We start from the raw sequence: 16,058 nt of genomic DNA on the forward strand, positions 1-16,058 counted from the left end.
AGTGAGCAGTCAGCAGTAGTAGCTGAGGTGAATAACTGAACGTTTAAATAACATGTAAGTGATGTCGTCTGTTAAACTGCGGCTCTTTTAAAAAAATTAAGATGTCGGAAACGATAGCGTCAACACGGAGAGGATTTCTGGACTTTAGTCCGGTGAGGGGAGACGACGGCAACAACAAGGAGAATGATGTTCCGACGTTGAGTTTGATCCAGTTCTCTAAGGCTCCTTTCATGACATTTGGAACAGTGAAGTTGGGAACTTCCAAGTCGGCTGTTTTGCTAATTGAGAACCCTACAGAGGACGCAGACGCGGAGGTTACTGTTGAAAAGATCCCCTCAAGTAAAGGCTTTTCTGTGGACCACGGCACGTTCACTATTCAGGTATGTCCTCACCTAGCTATCGGCTTTTCTCTGCTGAAATGGACACAGTTCACGTCCCACCGAGCCTGTGGAAGCTGTAGTCATGTTTAGGAGCAGTATTAAGCTGAAACACACATCAGTATGCCCTTAATGGTTTGTGTTTTGTCCTCCTGTTGCATTTGGTCCACGTCTTGTCTTGTGCCTTGTGTTGCAGCCTGAGGGTTCATTCAGTCTAACAGTGACCTGGACTCCAACAGAAGAAGGAGGAATTAGAGAGCTCATCATCTTCAATGCCAATGGAGTCCTCAAGCACCAGGCTGTCATGCTGGGGAGAGCAGAAGCACCGAAGAAGAAAAAGGTGAATATTCTGAGCCTAATGCAGAAGCTGTTACAGCTTCAATGCACTCAAATGGATCTAGACAAGCTGTTCTCAGAGGAAAATAAGGTCCCCAGAACACTGTTTGAAGCTAGAAAAGATGGCAGGGTCCGCCACATATAAACAGAGTAAAACAGAATGAAATTGTGTTGTCCTTTAAGTAATCAAACTCTGTTTTCAGGACTGAATAAAGTATATAGACAAATTGACCTTAGTTTGTTTTGGCATAACAAAATCAGTCAATGAAGATCTTTCTTCTCTGACTACAATTTCTTCCACAAAACTACATATTTCACCTTTTAATAGTCAAGTTGACTGACCGAAAATATAGTCTGCGACTAGTTTGATAATCAATTTAGTGTTGTAGTTATTTTAAGTAAAAAATGTAAAAACTATCTTGTTTCTCAGTGAGAAAAGGTGCTGCGTTTTCTTGTCTTAACATTATAGCAAATTGAATATTAGAAGATTTTGGACTATTTGTCGGCCAAAAAGAGATGTTTAAGACTTTGCCTTGGACTCTCTGGTCGACTCAAGTCACTGTTATGATGACTTGTGAACGCGACTGAAAATAAATGACTTGAGACTCGACTTGGAAGTTACAGAGTTGTGGCTTGACTGGAGACATGAAGACTCCAATGACTCGTCTGTATTCATTTTATGTTTAATTATGTGGACATTTTAAAAAATGGTCAACACTGACATTACAAGTGTTTCTGAGTGAGAGAAAATTAAGACCAAAATACGCTTTAATGAAGTTATTTGTTTAATTAATTTCACTGAATATCATTAATTCTAATACAATTTCAATTTCTTGACATGCTTTTCAAACAGGTTAAAAATATTATAACACCTGTCTGTACTAATACTTTGTTATTTCTCCTATTATAAGTTATAAGTCCTGCCTGTTCTGGTGTGCCCCATGGGACATTTGGTCCTGTTTGAATTGTTCTATAAATCCCACATGGTGAATTTAAAAGATAATTTTGCAAGTCAAGAAAGTCGCAGTTTGTCATAAAGATAGTAAAATATTTAGTTTTGTGTAAAACCGCTCAGTGAACTACATCATCATCATCGTTAGGGGCTTTGTTGAGCGTTAAACTAGACGACATCCCTTACACATCTGTTGTGTCTTTTATTACCTATTTTCATCTCATATTTCCTTAGTTTTATGACAAACTGCAACATTATATGTGTAATTCACGGCACAATTCACTAGCATACATATTTTTTCTGAGATAAGGTCCCATGGTAGTCCACTGGAAGGGGCTTGACTTTGCCTCTCTAGAACTATCTTGACTTTCCTTAAATAAGGATTCCACTTGACTTGACACAACCTGTGACTTGACATGCTCAAGTAAAATGACTTTGGGAATTGCTTGAGACTTGGACAAATTTTCCTAAATTCTCTAGAAAACCTTTGATCACACAGTTCTCATTCAAGCATAATTAGGGACCTTAACAACTACATCTAAGATCGTGATTTTGACATGGAATATATCTTGTATGTTCTTCTTTTTTCTTACAGAAAAGCTTATGGGACACAATCAAAAACAAAAGGGAGGGTGAAAGAGTTACTGCACCCAGGAGAAACAAAACGGATCAACCGCTGAAGATGGCAGCCAATAAAACCTTCCAAGTGTCCCGAAAGCAGCAGTACAAACGGGAAAAGCCTCGCAGTCCGCTTGCTTCTCTCAACGAGGGCAAAACTGTCAGAGAGAGGTCCCTCACCAAGCACAGTCCCACTGAAGATTCTATCCGGACATCAGAAGAGCAGAAGAACTTGAGCTCCACCCAGAGCAAACTGTCTCTGGCCTGGTCGGAGCAGGAGAATCTCCATCATGTTCAGAAGAATTCTCCTCTTGTTCTACTCGTCCCCGCCGGAAAGCTGATGGACTCTGGCAACATGTCTGGTAGCCCAGATGCTTTGGTGAACAAACCTGAAAACGGGAATCTTACCAAACTGCTCAACAGGACGCTGTCGCCCATCGGGACACCAGAGAGATTTAAAAAGCTCATGCCTCATATTCAGTCAGATAGCCCACTTTCTGCGGCTGTAAAGTCTGAAGCCGTTGCCGATGGTGCAGACAGTGTGTTACCTGGAACCCCAGTTCTATCCTTGAAAGATGCACTGGCCATCATTGACTCTGATCTGTCCCACATTACCACCAGTCCTGGAGACACTAGTTCAAGCTGTGGCTTTTCAGATTCACTGGAATCCAAGAGTGGGAATCATGGCTGTGGACCTGAGGAAAATGACTTACCCAGACTTACTTTCTTTGTCAGCAAAAATGTTGTTGATTCAGAGTCTGATAAGGCGATGGAGAGGGTAAAAAAGGCCTCTTTTACATCTGCCACGGTGACCAAGACCAAAGCACCAGTGGAGGCAAAATGTTTGAGTGGAAGGAAAATAAAGAAGTCAAGGCGGAGGCTCTTAGATAAAACACTTGAGCTGTCTGATGGCAACAGTCAGTGTGAGTCTGCTCCGGGCACTCCAATCCTTCCCGTTATAGACCCAGACACAGCAACCAAGGGATGGCAAAACTCTGAGGCTGCCAACTCCCTGTGCGGGGACGGACATCAAGCCCAGGAGTTTATCTCCTCCAGCCCGGCTCCACGACTCAGCGGCTCACCTACACCCATCACCTTCCCTGTCACCTCCCTTCCATCTGTGGCTTCGGGTCGCTTCTCTTTCTCAGCCACTCCCCCGCCTCCTGCAGGCGCTGCTCCCATCGCTTTTACGTTCACCTCTCTATCACCCGCGGGCTCATCTTCTCTTCGCCTCAGCCTCACATCAGAACCAAATGTGTGGGAGCTGTCTCCGGCTGTGTCCGCACCGCTGTCCCCTCAACAAGACTCATTCCCTATTCAAATGGCGGTGAAGAGCAAGAAGAGGAAGAGTGAGGAGTTTTTGAAAAGTGACGTGAAGGTTGAGGGAGCTGGGAAGACAGAGCGTGTCAAAAGGAGCAGGGTGGTAGCTGGAAAAACCGAGGCCTCAAGAACAGTCCAGGAGAGGAGAAGTGCATCACAGAGGCAACAGACGAGAGCAGCAGGTGAGCCAATCGGAAGAATGTTCATGTTGTATGTAAGAAGATGTGAAATACTTCATGTAGCTTTATAGGAGAACTTAAAAAGTACAGCAGATGTTGTTTCTGCTGGGTTGAGTTTCACATTGTCCATTTACTTGCCAAAAACAACCATTACTCTGTAGATTATTTTCTTTTATTGGCCATGGATATTTCTTCTGACACATCTACTGCAAGAAATACACTGACTAGGGATAGTAACCTCATACAACCCCTCATCAAAAGACCCAAACTATCACTTTAAGCATCACAACACAAAGGTTAAGAGTTTGGAGCATTTTAAAAGCTAAGGCCATGGAAAATACTTAATTTTATTTACCCTAACTAGGCCTGTGCCAAGTTCAAACTGGGCTGCAGAAGTACAGTTTAAAGGTGCAAGTAGTTTTCTGAGTGTGCATGTCCAAACTGATGGTTGTGGGTAATTCAATGAGAAATCTTCAATATCATTGTCCAAAACTGTGTTAAATATCTGCCTTGTGTTTGGACCCTCTGTATTTACTTTAATGCTTTTGCTCCCCAGGCTCGGTAGGCTCGGTGCGCTCCATGGCTAGATCATCTGTAAAGCCTGCACGGTCTGTGGTTCCTGCCCAGGCAAAGCAGTCGAGCTCCAAACTCACCTCTCGAGGTATTAAATGATGTATAATTGCTCAAGTAAGAGTTAATTGCTGTACTTGTAGTTTGGGTTTGTTGGTGAATGAGGGGTAAAATGTATAAGCTGCTGCTTATATCAGATCTTTGCCAATTTGCCTAATTAATGGTGAGAATTGAAATGACTCTTTATCCATTGTTCACAGGTGCCCAGTCTCTTAAGTCATCTGGTGCTCCATCTATGAAGACGGCAAGAATTGTCGCTGTAGCGCAGTCAAAGCTGACCTTTATTAAGCCAGTGCAAACAGGTATCTGATGGCAGATTATTGTCAAACCAACTTCTGTGGTGTGTGAAAAGGCATTTTGCTTTTGTTTATCCTGAAATTTTATTTAATTTTGTGCATCTGCTCTTTTCTTCCAGCCATACCGAGACACCCGATGCCGTTTGCTGCAAAGAACATGTTCTATGATGAGAGGTGGATTGAGAAGCAGGAGCGGGGATTTACATGGTGGATCAACTACGTCCTCACCCCAGATGACTTTAAAGTGAACACGGAAGTGGCTAAAGGTAACAGACATTCAGACGTTCAGCAGGCTCTGTATTAATAGGAGGCAGGAGATCATTTGTTGAGTCTGAACACATTACAACTGCTACAGTATCTTTTTATGAGTCTGCAAAAGTCTAAAACATTCCCATTTAATTTGTTTCTTGTGTAGTGAATGCAGTGTCCATTGTCATGGGCAGCGACGACAAGTTCAGTGTGCCCAAAGCTCCCACCAAAGAGGAAATGTCTTTCAGCACCTACACGGCCCGCCGGAAGCTAAATCGCCTCCGACGTTCTGCCTGCCAGCTCTTCACATCTGATGCCATGGTCAAGGCTATTCAGAGGCTCGAACTGGAGGTGGAGGCCAAGAGGCTGCTCGTCCGAAAAGACCGCCATCTTTGGAAGGACATCGGTAAATGAACATTGTGTTATGGAATCTGTATGGAGGTGATCAGGGCTCTGTTTAATACAGTTTCAACTGATTTCACCATTTACACCAAATGTATCAAAGAATATAACCTATCGATGGTAAACATGTCAAACATTACAAATACAGTTCACCATCATTAATACAGGCTACTTCTTTGTCGTCTGTGGAGAAAGTCACCAGACTCCCTTAAAAAAACGCTCAATTTTGATGAAAAAATAGGTTTTTGTTCTAGTGATATGTGTGTACATTTGCATATAGAGTGGGGAAGTGAGATCTGATCACAAGAGGTCACTCAAGATGCATATAATACCAGGTGTGAACTGATGGACTTGAAGCTGCCTACTTGTGATCGGATCACTCGGGACTGATGCTAAAACCAAATGTGAACCAATTGTCTTTTCCATCATTTGATATTAATTTCCTTCTTTCTTCGTCATACCTGTTGTAATCTATCGGCACATGTTTGACACAATGTCTGCATAGTCCATTAAGATGCTTGCCTATTCTATGAATTGTTTACAGTAAATAGAAAGGAAAAAAACAGTTTGTAGGGTTAGATGATATAAAAAAAGGGTAAAGAATCAACATTTTGATTTTTAGGATGGTTACAAGCATTTTTCGGGACACTAGGGGAAAAAGTTAGCCTGGAGCCCTGTAGGTATTCCTCTCGTACCCTGAATAAGCCTGAAAGTAACAGTATTTTTTGTCGTCTTTTAGGTGAGCGCCGAAAAGTCCTCAACTGGCTTCTTTCATACAATCCGCTGTGGTTACGGATTGGGCTTGAGGTATTCTAAAACAACAGTGTTTTCTTCTGTGTTTTAACATTTGTCTTTTCAAACATTGTTGTTAGCTTCCTCACCAACCATGCTGTGCTTGCTAAACACGTTTCTAATTCTCAGACAATCTACGGGGAGATGATCTCACTGGAGAGCAACAGTGACGCTGTGGGACTGGCTATGTTCATCCTCCAGAGACTGCTCTGGAACCCAGACATCGCCGCTGAGTACAGACACGCCAAAGTGCCTCACCTTTATAAAGACGGTAATTTAAGAGCATCGGTTATTGTGTTGTCTGTGGTGTTACTGTCAGGGCTGAAAACAAAAACAAAAATCAGCAATATTCTGAGGTGGAAACTTTCCCTGGAAGCTGCATGTAGTTTATATGAATCCAAATTAATAAAGGGATATTTGAGCGTGTTATCAGCTCAGGTTGTATTTCCCATTTGAGAAACATAAGCCTGTTGTACCATATCATAACCAGGCAGAAATACAAACCATTACGATGCAAATTAAAACTTAACAATGTGGGTAGGAGCTGAACTTTAATTAAATGACTCGACATCTTTTTTGCACTGATGTAAACAAAACCTTTTCATTTCCTGCGGACAAAACAACAGTGGGAGTATGGAATCTGTCAGTCATATACTTTATTAGTCAGTGGATCGGTGTGTCTGTAAATATACGATAAAAGTTTTGCCAACTAAAGGCAGAATGCAGTGTGTGCAATCGGTTGCAGATATACTGATCTTCCATTAATGGTATGTCTGGAATTGTCTGAAATTTAAAGCTGCAGTTTAAGATTATTGTCATTATTTGATAATGTTTTGTTTGTTTAGCCATTATTCTTTTGGATCCTGTCAGAAAAGCATGAAGATCACAATTTCCCAGCGCCTGAGAGGACGTGTTCAAACGTCTTGTTTCATTACATCAGCAGTCAAAATCCAAAAGTGTTAAAATTTATGATTATATAACACAGCAAATCTTCATCTTTAAGAAGCTGGAACCAAATAATTTGTTGTCTAAAAAAATAATTTAACCATTAATCAATCATCAAAGTAGCTGCCATTTAATTTTCTTTTGACTGACTGATCGATTAATCAGCTAATCATTGCAACATTTTGCAAAAGAGATTAAGGTCACCATTGGGTCCTTTTTGAGAAAAAAATCAAAGCTTTTCATTTGGGTAATTTTATCCGAGACTCTTCTCGACTATACTGTGAAGTTTCTAACCTCCCAAATATCCTCCTTTCCTGTAGATCAGAAGATAATGGTCAGCATTTTTCAGGTTTTCTGTTAGTTTGGAATTCTTTGAATCCCACTGGCAAGTTATGAGCACAATCTATACAGGATGGTTATTGTGGTCCTTAGTTGGAAAATTAAAATTAACTGCATTGTACATCATACTATACCATAACAAAACAGATGTTTAAACATCTCTTTACCCTGTCTTGGTTAGGCCACGAGGAGGCGCTGTCTCGCTTTACTCTGAAGAAGCTGCTCCTGCTGGTGTGTTTCCTGGACAAAGCCAAAGAGTCCCGGCTGATCGAGCACAACCCCTGTCTGTTCTGCTTGGATGCAGAGTTCAAGGTAGGCGAAGACGTACAAGGACTCTGTCATCATTAAATGCATTAAAATATTAAATCCCTCTCTCAAGTACAACCATAACAATCATACACTTGGTGAATGTCAAAATAAACACACACTTTCATCTATTTAAAAAAAAAAGTTTTGATCTCTTGTCTCAGATCTATCAGGATGTCATTATTTTTTTTACCAAATTAAAGATATAATATGTAACATTGCTGCATTAAATTGTTTAAAAATGACCAGACCTTGGTGATATATTTTGTTGAGTTGTGTACTTATCAAGATCCTTGAACAATGTTCAAACCAGAGATAGCCATAATTATACTTAAGATAATGGTGTGTTTCAACTTCTGAGAGAGAGTCGGAGAGTGAGGAAGGAAGCCAACTAACATGATGTGAATAAATCTTTAAAACATTACCTTATCCATGAACATTTCTGCCTGAGTAGAAGTGATCAGCAGTGGTGGCTGTTTAAGTGAAGACAACAACACATGCTGTGTTTAGGAGGAGTTAGACTTATTTTTATTAAACAATAATTACAATGTAAAGCAGAAAAAAGCTATGACCAGGTTTCTTTTCATTAATTTTCAACTGATCATAGTGCAGCTATAGTTTATTCAACCTAGACATAATATTTTTTTAAAATTGCATTTAAAAAGAAGATAAAACAAAGCAAAATTCAGCAAATAAATGGTTTAAGTTTAAAGAAATTGCCTTTTTTAAAAGACGATAACAAAAGCAAGTGAATGGATTATAAAGAGTTTATGTATTTAAGTTATTAGAAAGTCACAGTAAATGTTTTAAGCCCTGATTTAGGCTAAATGAGCCGACCCTACCCTGAAAACAGCATGGACGTTGCTGTGTTTTATTTATTTATTTATTAATTTATTAATTTAATTTTTGCCTTGCTCCAGTGATGGACACACCTGAGTGATGCCGTCTAATATGTGTTGGCGTGTTTGACGTATTAACGCACATCACCAACACACCGTCCTCGTCTAATCCACCACGCGCTCTCTGAAACGCTCTCACACAGCTGATTTGAAAGCAGCCGGCAGGTCCTCGAGCTCCGCTGTCTCTTGTGAATTAGCCATGGCATATTAGCGCCACTTACTGGATTGGATCGGGATCAGAACAGTTATAATCCCGCCCCCCAAATGACAGTCAGACGTATTCGTCGCACGACTGCGTGCACCGAACTGTGACCTCCGTACCAACCAGATTTAGGATGAATACATGTAGCATTACACCCCTTATTTATACACACAGATGCTAAAATCACATCACTAATATCCAAAAATCCTGTGGTGGATCTGTTTGCTTTCATACCACAAATAAACTGCACCAGTGTCTGCTCGGAAGCAGAACCACCTTTTCAAGAGGTCTCGGTCAGGCTGTTTGAACCACATCTACATCTTTTCGGGGTGTGTTAACCTCTTCTGTACTGTGCTCTTCTTGTTTTGTTTTTTTTCTACAGACGAGTAAAGACCTGCTCCTGGCCTTCTCCAGGGACTTCCTGAGCGGAGAGGGGATCCTCCCTCGGCACCTTGGCTATCTCGGGTTACCCGTCTCCCACGTGCAGACGCCCCTGGACGAGTTCAACTTCGCTGTGAAGAATTTGGCAGTTGACTTGAAATGCGGCATTCGTCTAGTGTGAGTGAGACGTCATGAATTTCAATGTGATGCTGTGATCCTCCGCTGGGATCGTTTTTCTCAGAGGTTAGGCTCAGCCACACAGCAGAATCCCTGCAGCTTTAGTGTTTAGGAGTAGCATCACTCTGGGGATTTCCTTTCTGGGATTCTCAGTGAAGGATGCTCCCTCTGACAGCTCTGCTGCTTGCTGGTCAGAGTTCAATCTTGTGACTGTGTCTGTTCAAGTTTTTCCTTCCTTTGATGTACAGAATTACAGGTTGAAAAATGTAACCATGTAAATGGATCCAGCAAATGCTTGCAGAGCAAACCTCTTCTCCAGTGCAATGCGCTGCTGCATTTTGTATGAGTTGAGACATGTGAGAGCCATGTGTACAGGGAGTTGCAATGGATGAAATTAGAGGAGAAAAGTGGATTTTACTCTTAAAAATCTGTCTGAACCCTGTCATTTGTAATTTGAGTATTTGTAAGTGCTACAGCAACAAAGAAAGATGCTATTGTATCACCTTTTATAGATGTATGTTTTTAAATATGATTCTCATGTGGGGTTTGCTTCCAGGCGCGTGATGGAGCTCCTCATCCAGGAATGGAGTTTGTCGGCCAAGCTCCGCCTGCCAGCCATCAGCCGCCTGCAAAAGGTCCACAATGTTGACATTGCTTTGCAAGTGCTCAAAAGCAAAGGGGTCGACCTCAAGGATGAACGCGGTAATTATGATTTTTATCCCCGAACTAACAGTAAAACGAGGTGACGCTCAACCTGAAAAAGTGTTTGCCCTTCACAGAATGAGATCATATTTTTTGAATGTTCTGTGAAGTGTTTTCTTTCACAGAAGTGTTACATATTGATTGTGTTTTCATACTGGGCTGTATTTTTCACCACTGTGGCAATTTTGTGCCGCTTCACTTGAGCATGAACACCTGTCTTTTCACTGCACACCTTTTGTGTTGGATCACAAATGGCTGCAAAGCGACATAACTGATTGCTTTGCCCTTTATGACGCTGTGTTGGATGTGTGTGAACTTCATGTGACAATATGATTGTTTGTGCCTGTGCAGTGAACATGTGTCAGAGTGACTAAGTAAGCCAGAATGAAGCCGAACCAGGATTTCTTTTATGTCTCGATGTTTCAACGCATAGATGTCAATGCAATCGCTTTCCCTGATTTAACAAATAGATCACAAAAACAAGACCTGATGCTTTAAATTGGCTTTTTTAAATCTTGAAATGCCTTAAGTGTTTTAATATCTAAACGGGTAATACCTTTTATTAACTAACAAGTCAATTTATCAATTATTATTGGTGGTTAGCAGGTAAGAATGTAATGCAAAAGTTACATTTCCCCCTAAAATTGTGACACATATCGCAATTACAACGTCTATGTCTGTCTTTTTTTTTTTTGTTGTTGTTTTTGCACATCGTTCAGTCCTGTCTTCGTCCTCTCTGTGTTTGACACACTGCAAACTAACTTCAGAAGAGCATACTGCCACCTACTCTATCAGAAGGTGTACATACTGCACTTGTTATGTCAATGAAAGAAATCCAGCTTCATAATTTTGATAAAATGTATCGGCTATAATTTTTCCATAACCGATAACATAAATTCCCAAATATCTGGCCAGTGTTTATCCTGCATCACTAAATGTGTCTTTATTTTCAGGCTCCGTCATTGATTCCAGAGACATTGTGGATGGACACAGAGAGAAGACCCTGAGCCTCTTGTGGAAAATCATCTTTGCCTTTCATGTGCGTATCCCAACTTGCCTGTCACTGGTAGTTCAGAACATTCTCGTCATTTATTAAACTGTGGAAAGATTTGTTGATTGATGTGTTGTTATCAAATAATTGGTTTAGTTGGAAGTGATTTTGGACGAGGATCAGCTGAGAGAGGAAATTGGCTTTCTGAAGAGAACCTTGAAGACCAAACGGAGGCTGGCGTCGCTGAGGGCAGATCGGGGCCTTCAGCAGAGTCCTGCAAAGACCAGGGTGCCATATGAACACAGCAGCACTAAGATTACCCTGCTGCTGGACTGGGTCCGAGCTGTGTGTGACTTCTACAATCTGAAGGTGAGTTTGAAAATGATTTGAGCCTACAGGGAAAATGCTTTTGATGTTTGGAGTTGAAGTGATTGTATTGATTAGGGTTTTATTTAGTCTTTTTAGGTAGGTATGCGTCGTTAATTCGTTCACCTTCTGTACTTTGTCATTTGATGAATCAGCGCTGGGCGATATATACATCGATTTTTAGAAATCTCCTCAAAATCACTTCATAAATGCTCATACTGGATGACAAAACCAAATGTCACAATATTTTTAAACGGTTACCTCTATCAATATTGGAACAATATTGTAAGGATGACTATTTGTACTTATTAAAAATGATATTTTTCATGAATAGGCATCAGTAATGTTGATATAATGACTAAGTGGATAAAGGCAAATATTGGAACAAGTAGAACGGTCTGGTAAGCTCAGATAATTACAGCACTTTACTCTAATACATCCTTGAAAAGGGGAAAATGTATCTATGATGTATAATTGTTGTAGCCTTTGGTGGGGTGATCTGAAAAAGAGGAAAAATAAACTTCATGCCAGGTTGCTAAACAAAACATCACTGATATTGGAAACGTACACTCCACCGTGTTCACATTGTCTTGACATGTCAAATGCATATAGGCAGCCAAATTTCCCTGGACTGTGGGTGGAACATGATTGCGTGAACCAGATTTTATTAACCATTAAAAGAAAGTCGACTTTTCATTCAAAACTACAATTTATCAGTCATCAAAGTCATTATTAGAGCTGCAATGATTAATCGATTGGTTGTCAACACCATTTTCTGATATAATATCTATCATTTCTGCATTTAAATGTCTAAATACAACTAGACCTTTGTTATATATTTTGTTCAGTTGAGTAATGCAGTAGCCCAAATGTTTCCATCAATGCTGGAACCAGGAGAAATCTGTAATTTTATTCAAACTGCCACTATAACTTCAGGGAGAGAGTTAGAGAGTGAGGAAGGAAGTGTGTGAATGTAACTGAACATAAGGTGAATACATCTTTAAAACATTACCATGTCCATGAACAGTCAACTAGATAGATTTTCATCGGCACACTACTTTCACACTTACAGAAATGACATACTGTGCTTTTAATCAAGAAAATGAACAACAGATTAATCGACAATGAAAGTAATTGTTGGTTGCAGCCCTGGTCATTAGGATTCATCCTGTGGGGAAAATAAATGTCTGTACCAAATCTAATGGCATAACTTGTATTGAGGTTGGTGAACCAAAAATGTCCCTCAAACTAAACATCAGCCTTTGTCAAATCATGTAGTCACTCACAACAAGTCGTCCAGTTTGCAATCAACATTAATTAACTCATGAGACACGAGACCAAACATCAACACAGTTTAACCTTTGGCGTCTATATCAACAAAGCACAACAAACAATAGTTTCACTATGGTGGTGCTTATTTTTATAGCCCTGAATCACTGTCACTTTTCAAAAGTCCCCACAAGTTTAAAAAAAAACTGTAACTGAAGTGTGTTGTCTGTCTGCAGGTGGAGAACTTCACCGTGGCGTTCTCCGATGGCCGTGTCCTCTGCTACCTTATCCACCACTACCACCCCAGTCTCCTGCCAGAGGAGGCTGTCAGTCATGGCACCACTCAGACTGTCGAGTGCTCACCGAGGGGCCGCCTGGAGCTCAACTGCTCAGCCAGCGACTCTGACAACTCCTTTGACTCCTGGCCAACAGGCCTGAATGGTACTCATTGGCTCTGTGCACTTGTCTGTTTGGATGCACTTTTTAAAAAAATGTCCTAGTGAATGTTTTATTCATCACAAAGACGTTTGTGGTGCATTAGAGTGTGGAATACAAGGAACTTTATAAAGACGTCTGAGGCATTTAGAGGAAAATGAGGAATTCAGTGAAATTTATGAATGCTGATGCAGGAATAAACCAGAATATTTGTCCAACATACAATCATCGCATTAGCTGGGGATTTTCAGCTGGCTTTATCCACAGTAAACCCATCAGTTGTGAAATCTAGACTGTCTATCGGAAACAAACATTAAAGAGGAGAGTCTTAGAAGTTATTCAAGTACATTGACATAACTGAAAATTCATCGAAATGTTAAAAACAATTAACTCAACATCCTATCTACCTGTTTTTTCGAGATTTTTTTTTTTATTATAGTGACAGAAGTTTTTGGCAGAAAGTGATTGGCAGCGTGTGAAGCCAAATGTATGTTTGTAAACTTGCGTGTACAACTTGTAAGATATGGCCAGATTTTGTTTAAAACGTTAAAAAAAAAAAAACTTACATTAGCAACAGAGTGGAGGAACAACGGCTATGTAATGTTTTGCAGAGATGTCTACTGAAGTTAGCATGCTAAATAGCTAGCCACAGCCTGTCCTGTCTCGTAATACCACTTTGTACCACAAGAGGTGACCCTGAGTTTCGACTGGGAGATTTATGCAGCAGTGAGTTTGCTACTAAGTCAAAGTTAAAAAACAAACAAAAAAAACTTACATTAGCAACAGAGTGGAGGAACAACGGCTATGTAATGTTTTGCAGAGATGTCTACTGAAGTTAGCATGCTAAATAGCTAGCCACAGCCTGTCCTGTCTCGTAATACCACTTTGTACCACAAGAGGTGACCCTGAGTTTCGACTGGGAGATTTATGCAGCAGTGAGTTTGCTACTTAGTCAAAGTTAAAAAACAAACAAAAAAAACTGACAGAAAGGAATTATTTTTTACACCCATTTATCTTACTAAACAAAAAAATACAACCGTACACTGCCTGAACTTCAGCCTCTCTCTTTTAACTGAACTAAGACGAGCTCAATTGCCCCCAACTCTTGCTCCTCTGCCACTTCATGCCTCTTCTATTGCCGCCTGCCATGTCTTCTCGTCCCTGGAGTCATAGCCCTGGTCAGAGCTGCTGTAAATCGCCTCCATACTGGCCTTGCGATCCAAGCAGACTGCCATTAGCTAATAGGGCTACTTATCTCCACGGCTAATGGCAGCTAGTTGTTGCTACAGCCAAAGATGGCAACAACAAAGAGTATAGTGAGCAACAGTTCTGAGTTATGCTGCCCCCTATAGTTTCGAGCTACCTTCTGGCCACTTCTTCCAAATGACACCTTTTTAAAAGAGATTATGAAGAGACTGTAACTGGCTTGTGATGATGGTATCTGTCTTATTTTTGTGAACAGGCCCAGATTCTCCATCAGTGGAATTTAAAGTGCTACTGGAGAATGAGAAGAACAACTTCAGGCTGGTCAACACTGCTGTGTCTTTCCTGGGCGGAGTTCCTGCCATGATCAACCCGGCCGACATGTCCAACACCATCCCCAATGAGAAGGTGAGACCAGACATGGAGGTGTTTTCTTTACCCTCAGCAGCAATTCATCCAAGAGGTCAAGTTGGTTATGGATTTAACAGCTCCCTTTGTTTTTGTAATTTGAAAAATTCACTGTTCATGGTAAAGTCAAATCTGAGACCCGACCCAGTAACATTTTTTGTATCTGTCTTTTCAACTAAATTAAAAAATGTTCACTTAATATTTTGGGGGATTTTTGATGATGAATGAATGATTAAAAAATAAACACAACTCCCCAACAAGTGTCAAGACCAGAGAGAAATGCTGAACCTCTTCCCTCATCCACATCTGTTTATTTACAGGTTGTGATGTCGTACCTGTCCTTCCTGTGTGTTCGTCTTCTGGACCTGCGAAATGAAACCAGAGCAGCTCGGGTCATACAGGGCGCCTGGAGGAAATACAGATTAAAGAAAGATCTACAGCTCTACAAGGTTGGTTCAATGTTAGGTACAACTGCAAAGGGATGGTTTTATGGATCCGATCTATTAGATTAATCCAAAATTAATTGGTGTCACAGTGTACAGCGACTTAAAAAAAATAAAAATAATAATCTGCAACTGCAGTTTTGGTTCTGTGTCAGTGTTTTGTGCTCTTCTTTCATTTTTTTGTTTTTTTCTCTTTTATTGGGTTTCATTGTTAGTTTTCTTTGCTGACCAAGTTCTCCCTGTTGCTTTAATTTATGGGGGGTTTTTTTGGATACAGGAAAGGAACATGGCTGCTGCGAAAATCCAGTCACTTGTGAGGAGTTTTCTCCAGAAGCGCAGAGCTAAGAGACAGAATCATGCTGCCGTTATCATCCAGTCAGTCTGGAGGGGTTACGCAGCCCGCAACAGGCTGAGGCTGAAAAAAGCGGCTCAACTTAGGGCTCTGCAGCATGAAGCGGCAACTCTCATCCAGGTAGGTGTTTGTTACATATGTAAGGATGAAATGGGCTGTTAACAAAAACATCAATGACAAAGTTTTTGAGTAACTATCTAGAATTGATGCTAAATGAAAAATATCACATAACAGAAGCAACAGTAGACATAAGAGTTTAAAGTTTCATCATCCTCATCGTTGATGGTTCTGACTTGTTGATCTGATTTAGTTTCACCTACCTCAGACAGTGATCTTAATTGTAAAAGAGAGACACTGATGTTGGTCCTGAATTTACAACATGTGTCATCAAGATGTGTTTTTTTTTTTTTTTCTTTGTCGACAATTTCAATGTCTGGCCATTTTGTAACCCTCTTGTGTAATTGGTCTTTGAATAGATGGTTCTTATCT

The 16,058-nt window shown here is 40.6% G+C and overlaps 1 protein-coding gene across 1 annotated transcript in view; it reads left to right on the forward strand.

Moving 5' to 3' along the window:
• The window catches only part of aspm (assembly factor for spindle microtubules), a 25,967-nt gene continuing 9,909 nt past the window's right edge, over nt 1-16,058 (forward strand). Inside the window, exons 1-18 of the mRNA XM_073476016.1 lie at nt 1-380; nt 574-717; nt 2,261-3,785; nt 4,339-4,443; nt 4,613-4,714; nt 4,828-4,974; nt 5,124-5,363; nt 6,099-6,166; nt 6,281-6,422; nt 7,617-7,747; nt 9,225-9,400; nt 9,957-10,102; nt 11,056-11,141; nt 11,250-11,462; nt 12,965-13,169; nt 14,626-14,774; nt 15,095-15,223; nt 15,495-15,689. Of these exons, the coding sequence (XP_073332117.1) occupies nt 102-380; nt 574-717; nt 2,261-3,785; nt 4,339-4,443; nt 4,613-4,714; nt 4,828-4,974; nt 5,124-5,363; nt 6,099-6,166; nt 6,281-6,422; nt 7,617-7,747; nt 9,225-9,400; nt 9,957-10,102; nt 11,056-11,141; nt 11,250-11,462; nt 12,965-13,169; nt 14,626-14,774; nt 15,095-15,223; nt 15,495-15,689 (4,182 nt within the window). The 5' untranslated portion in view covers nt 1-101. The remainder of the gene's footprint in view (nt 381-573; nt 718-2,260; nt 3,786-4,338; nt 4,444-4,612; nt 4,715-4,827; nt 4,975-5,123; nt 5,364-6,098; nt 6,167-6,280; nt 6,423-7,616; nt 7,748-9,224; nt 9,401-9,956; nt 10,103-11,055; nt 11,142-11,249; nt 11,463-12,964; nt 13,170-14,625; nt 14,775-15,094; nt 15,224-15,494; nt 15,690-16,058) is intronic.

The sequence above is a fragment of the Pagrus major genome, chromosome 11 (genome assembly GCF_040436345.1).
Source record: "Pagrus major chromosome 11, Pma_NU_1.0".
Lineage (NCBI taxonomy): Eukaryota > Metazoa > Chordata > Actinopteri > Spariformes > Sparidae > Pagrus > Pagrus major.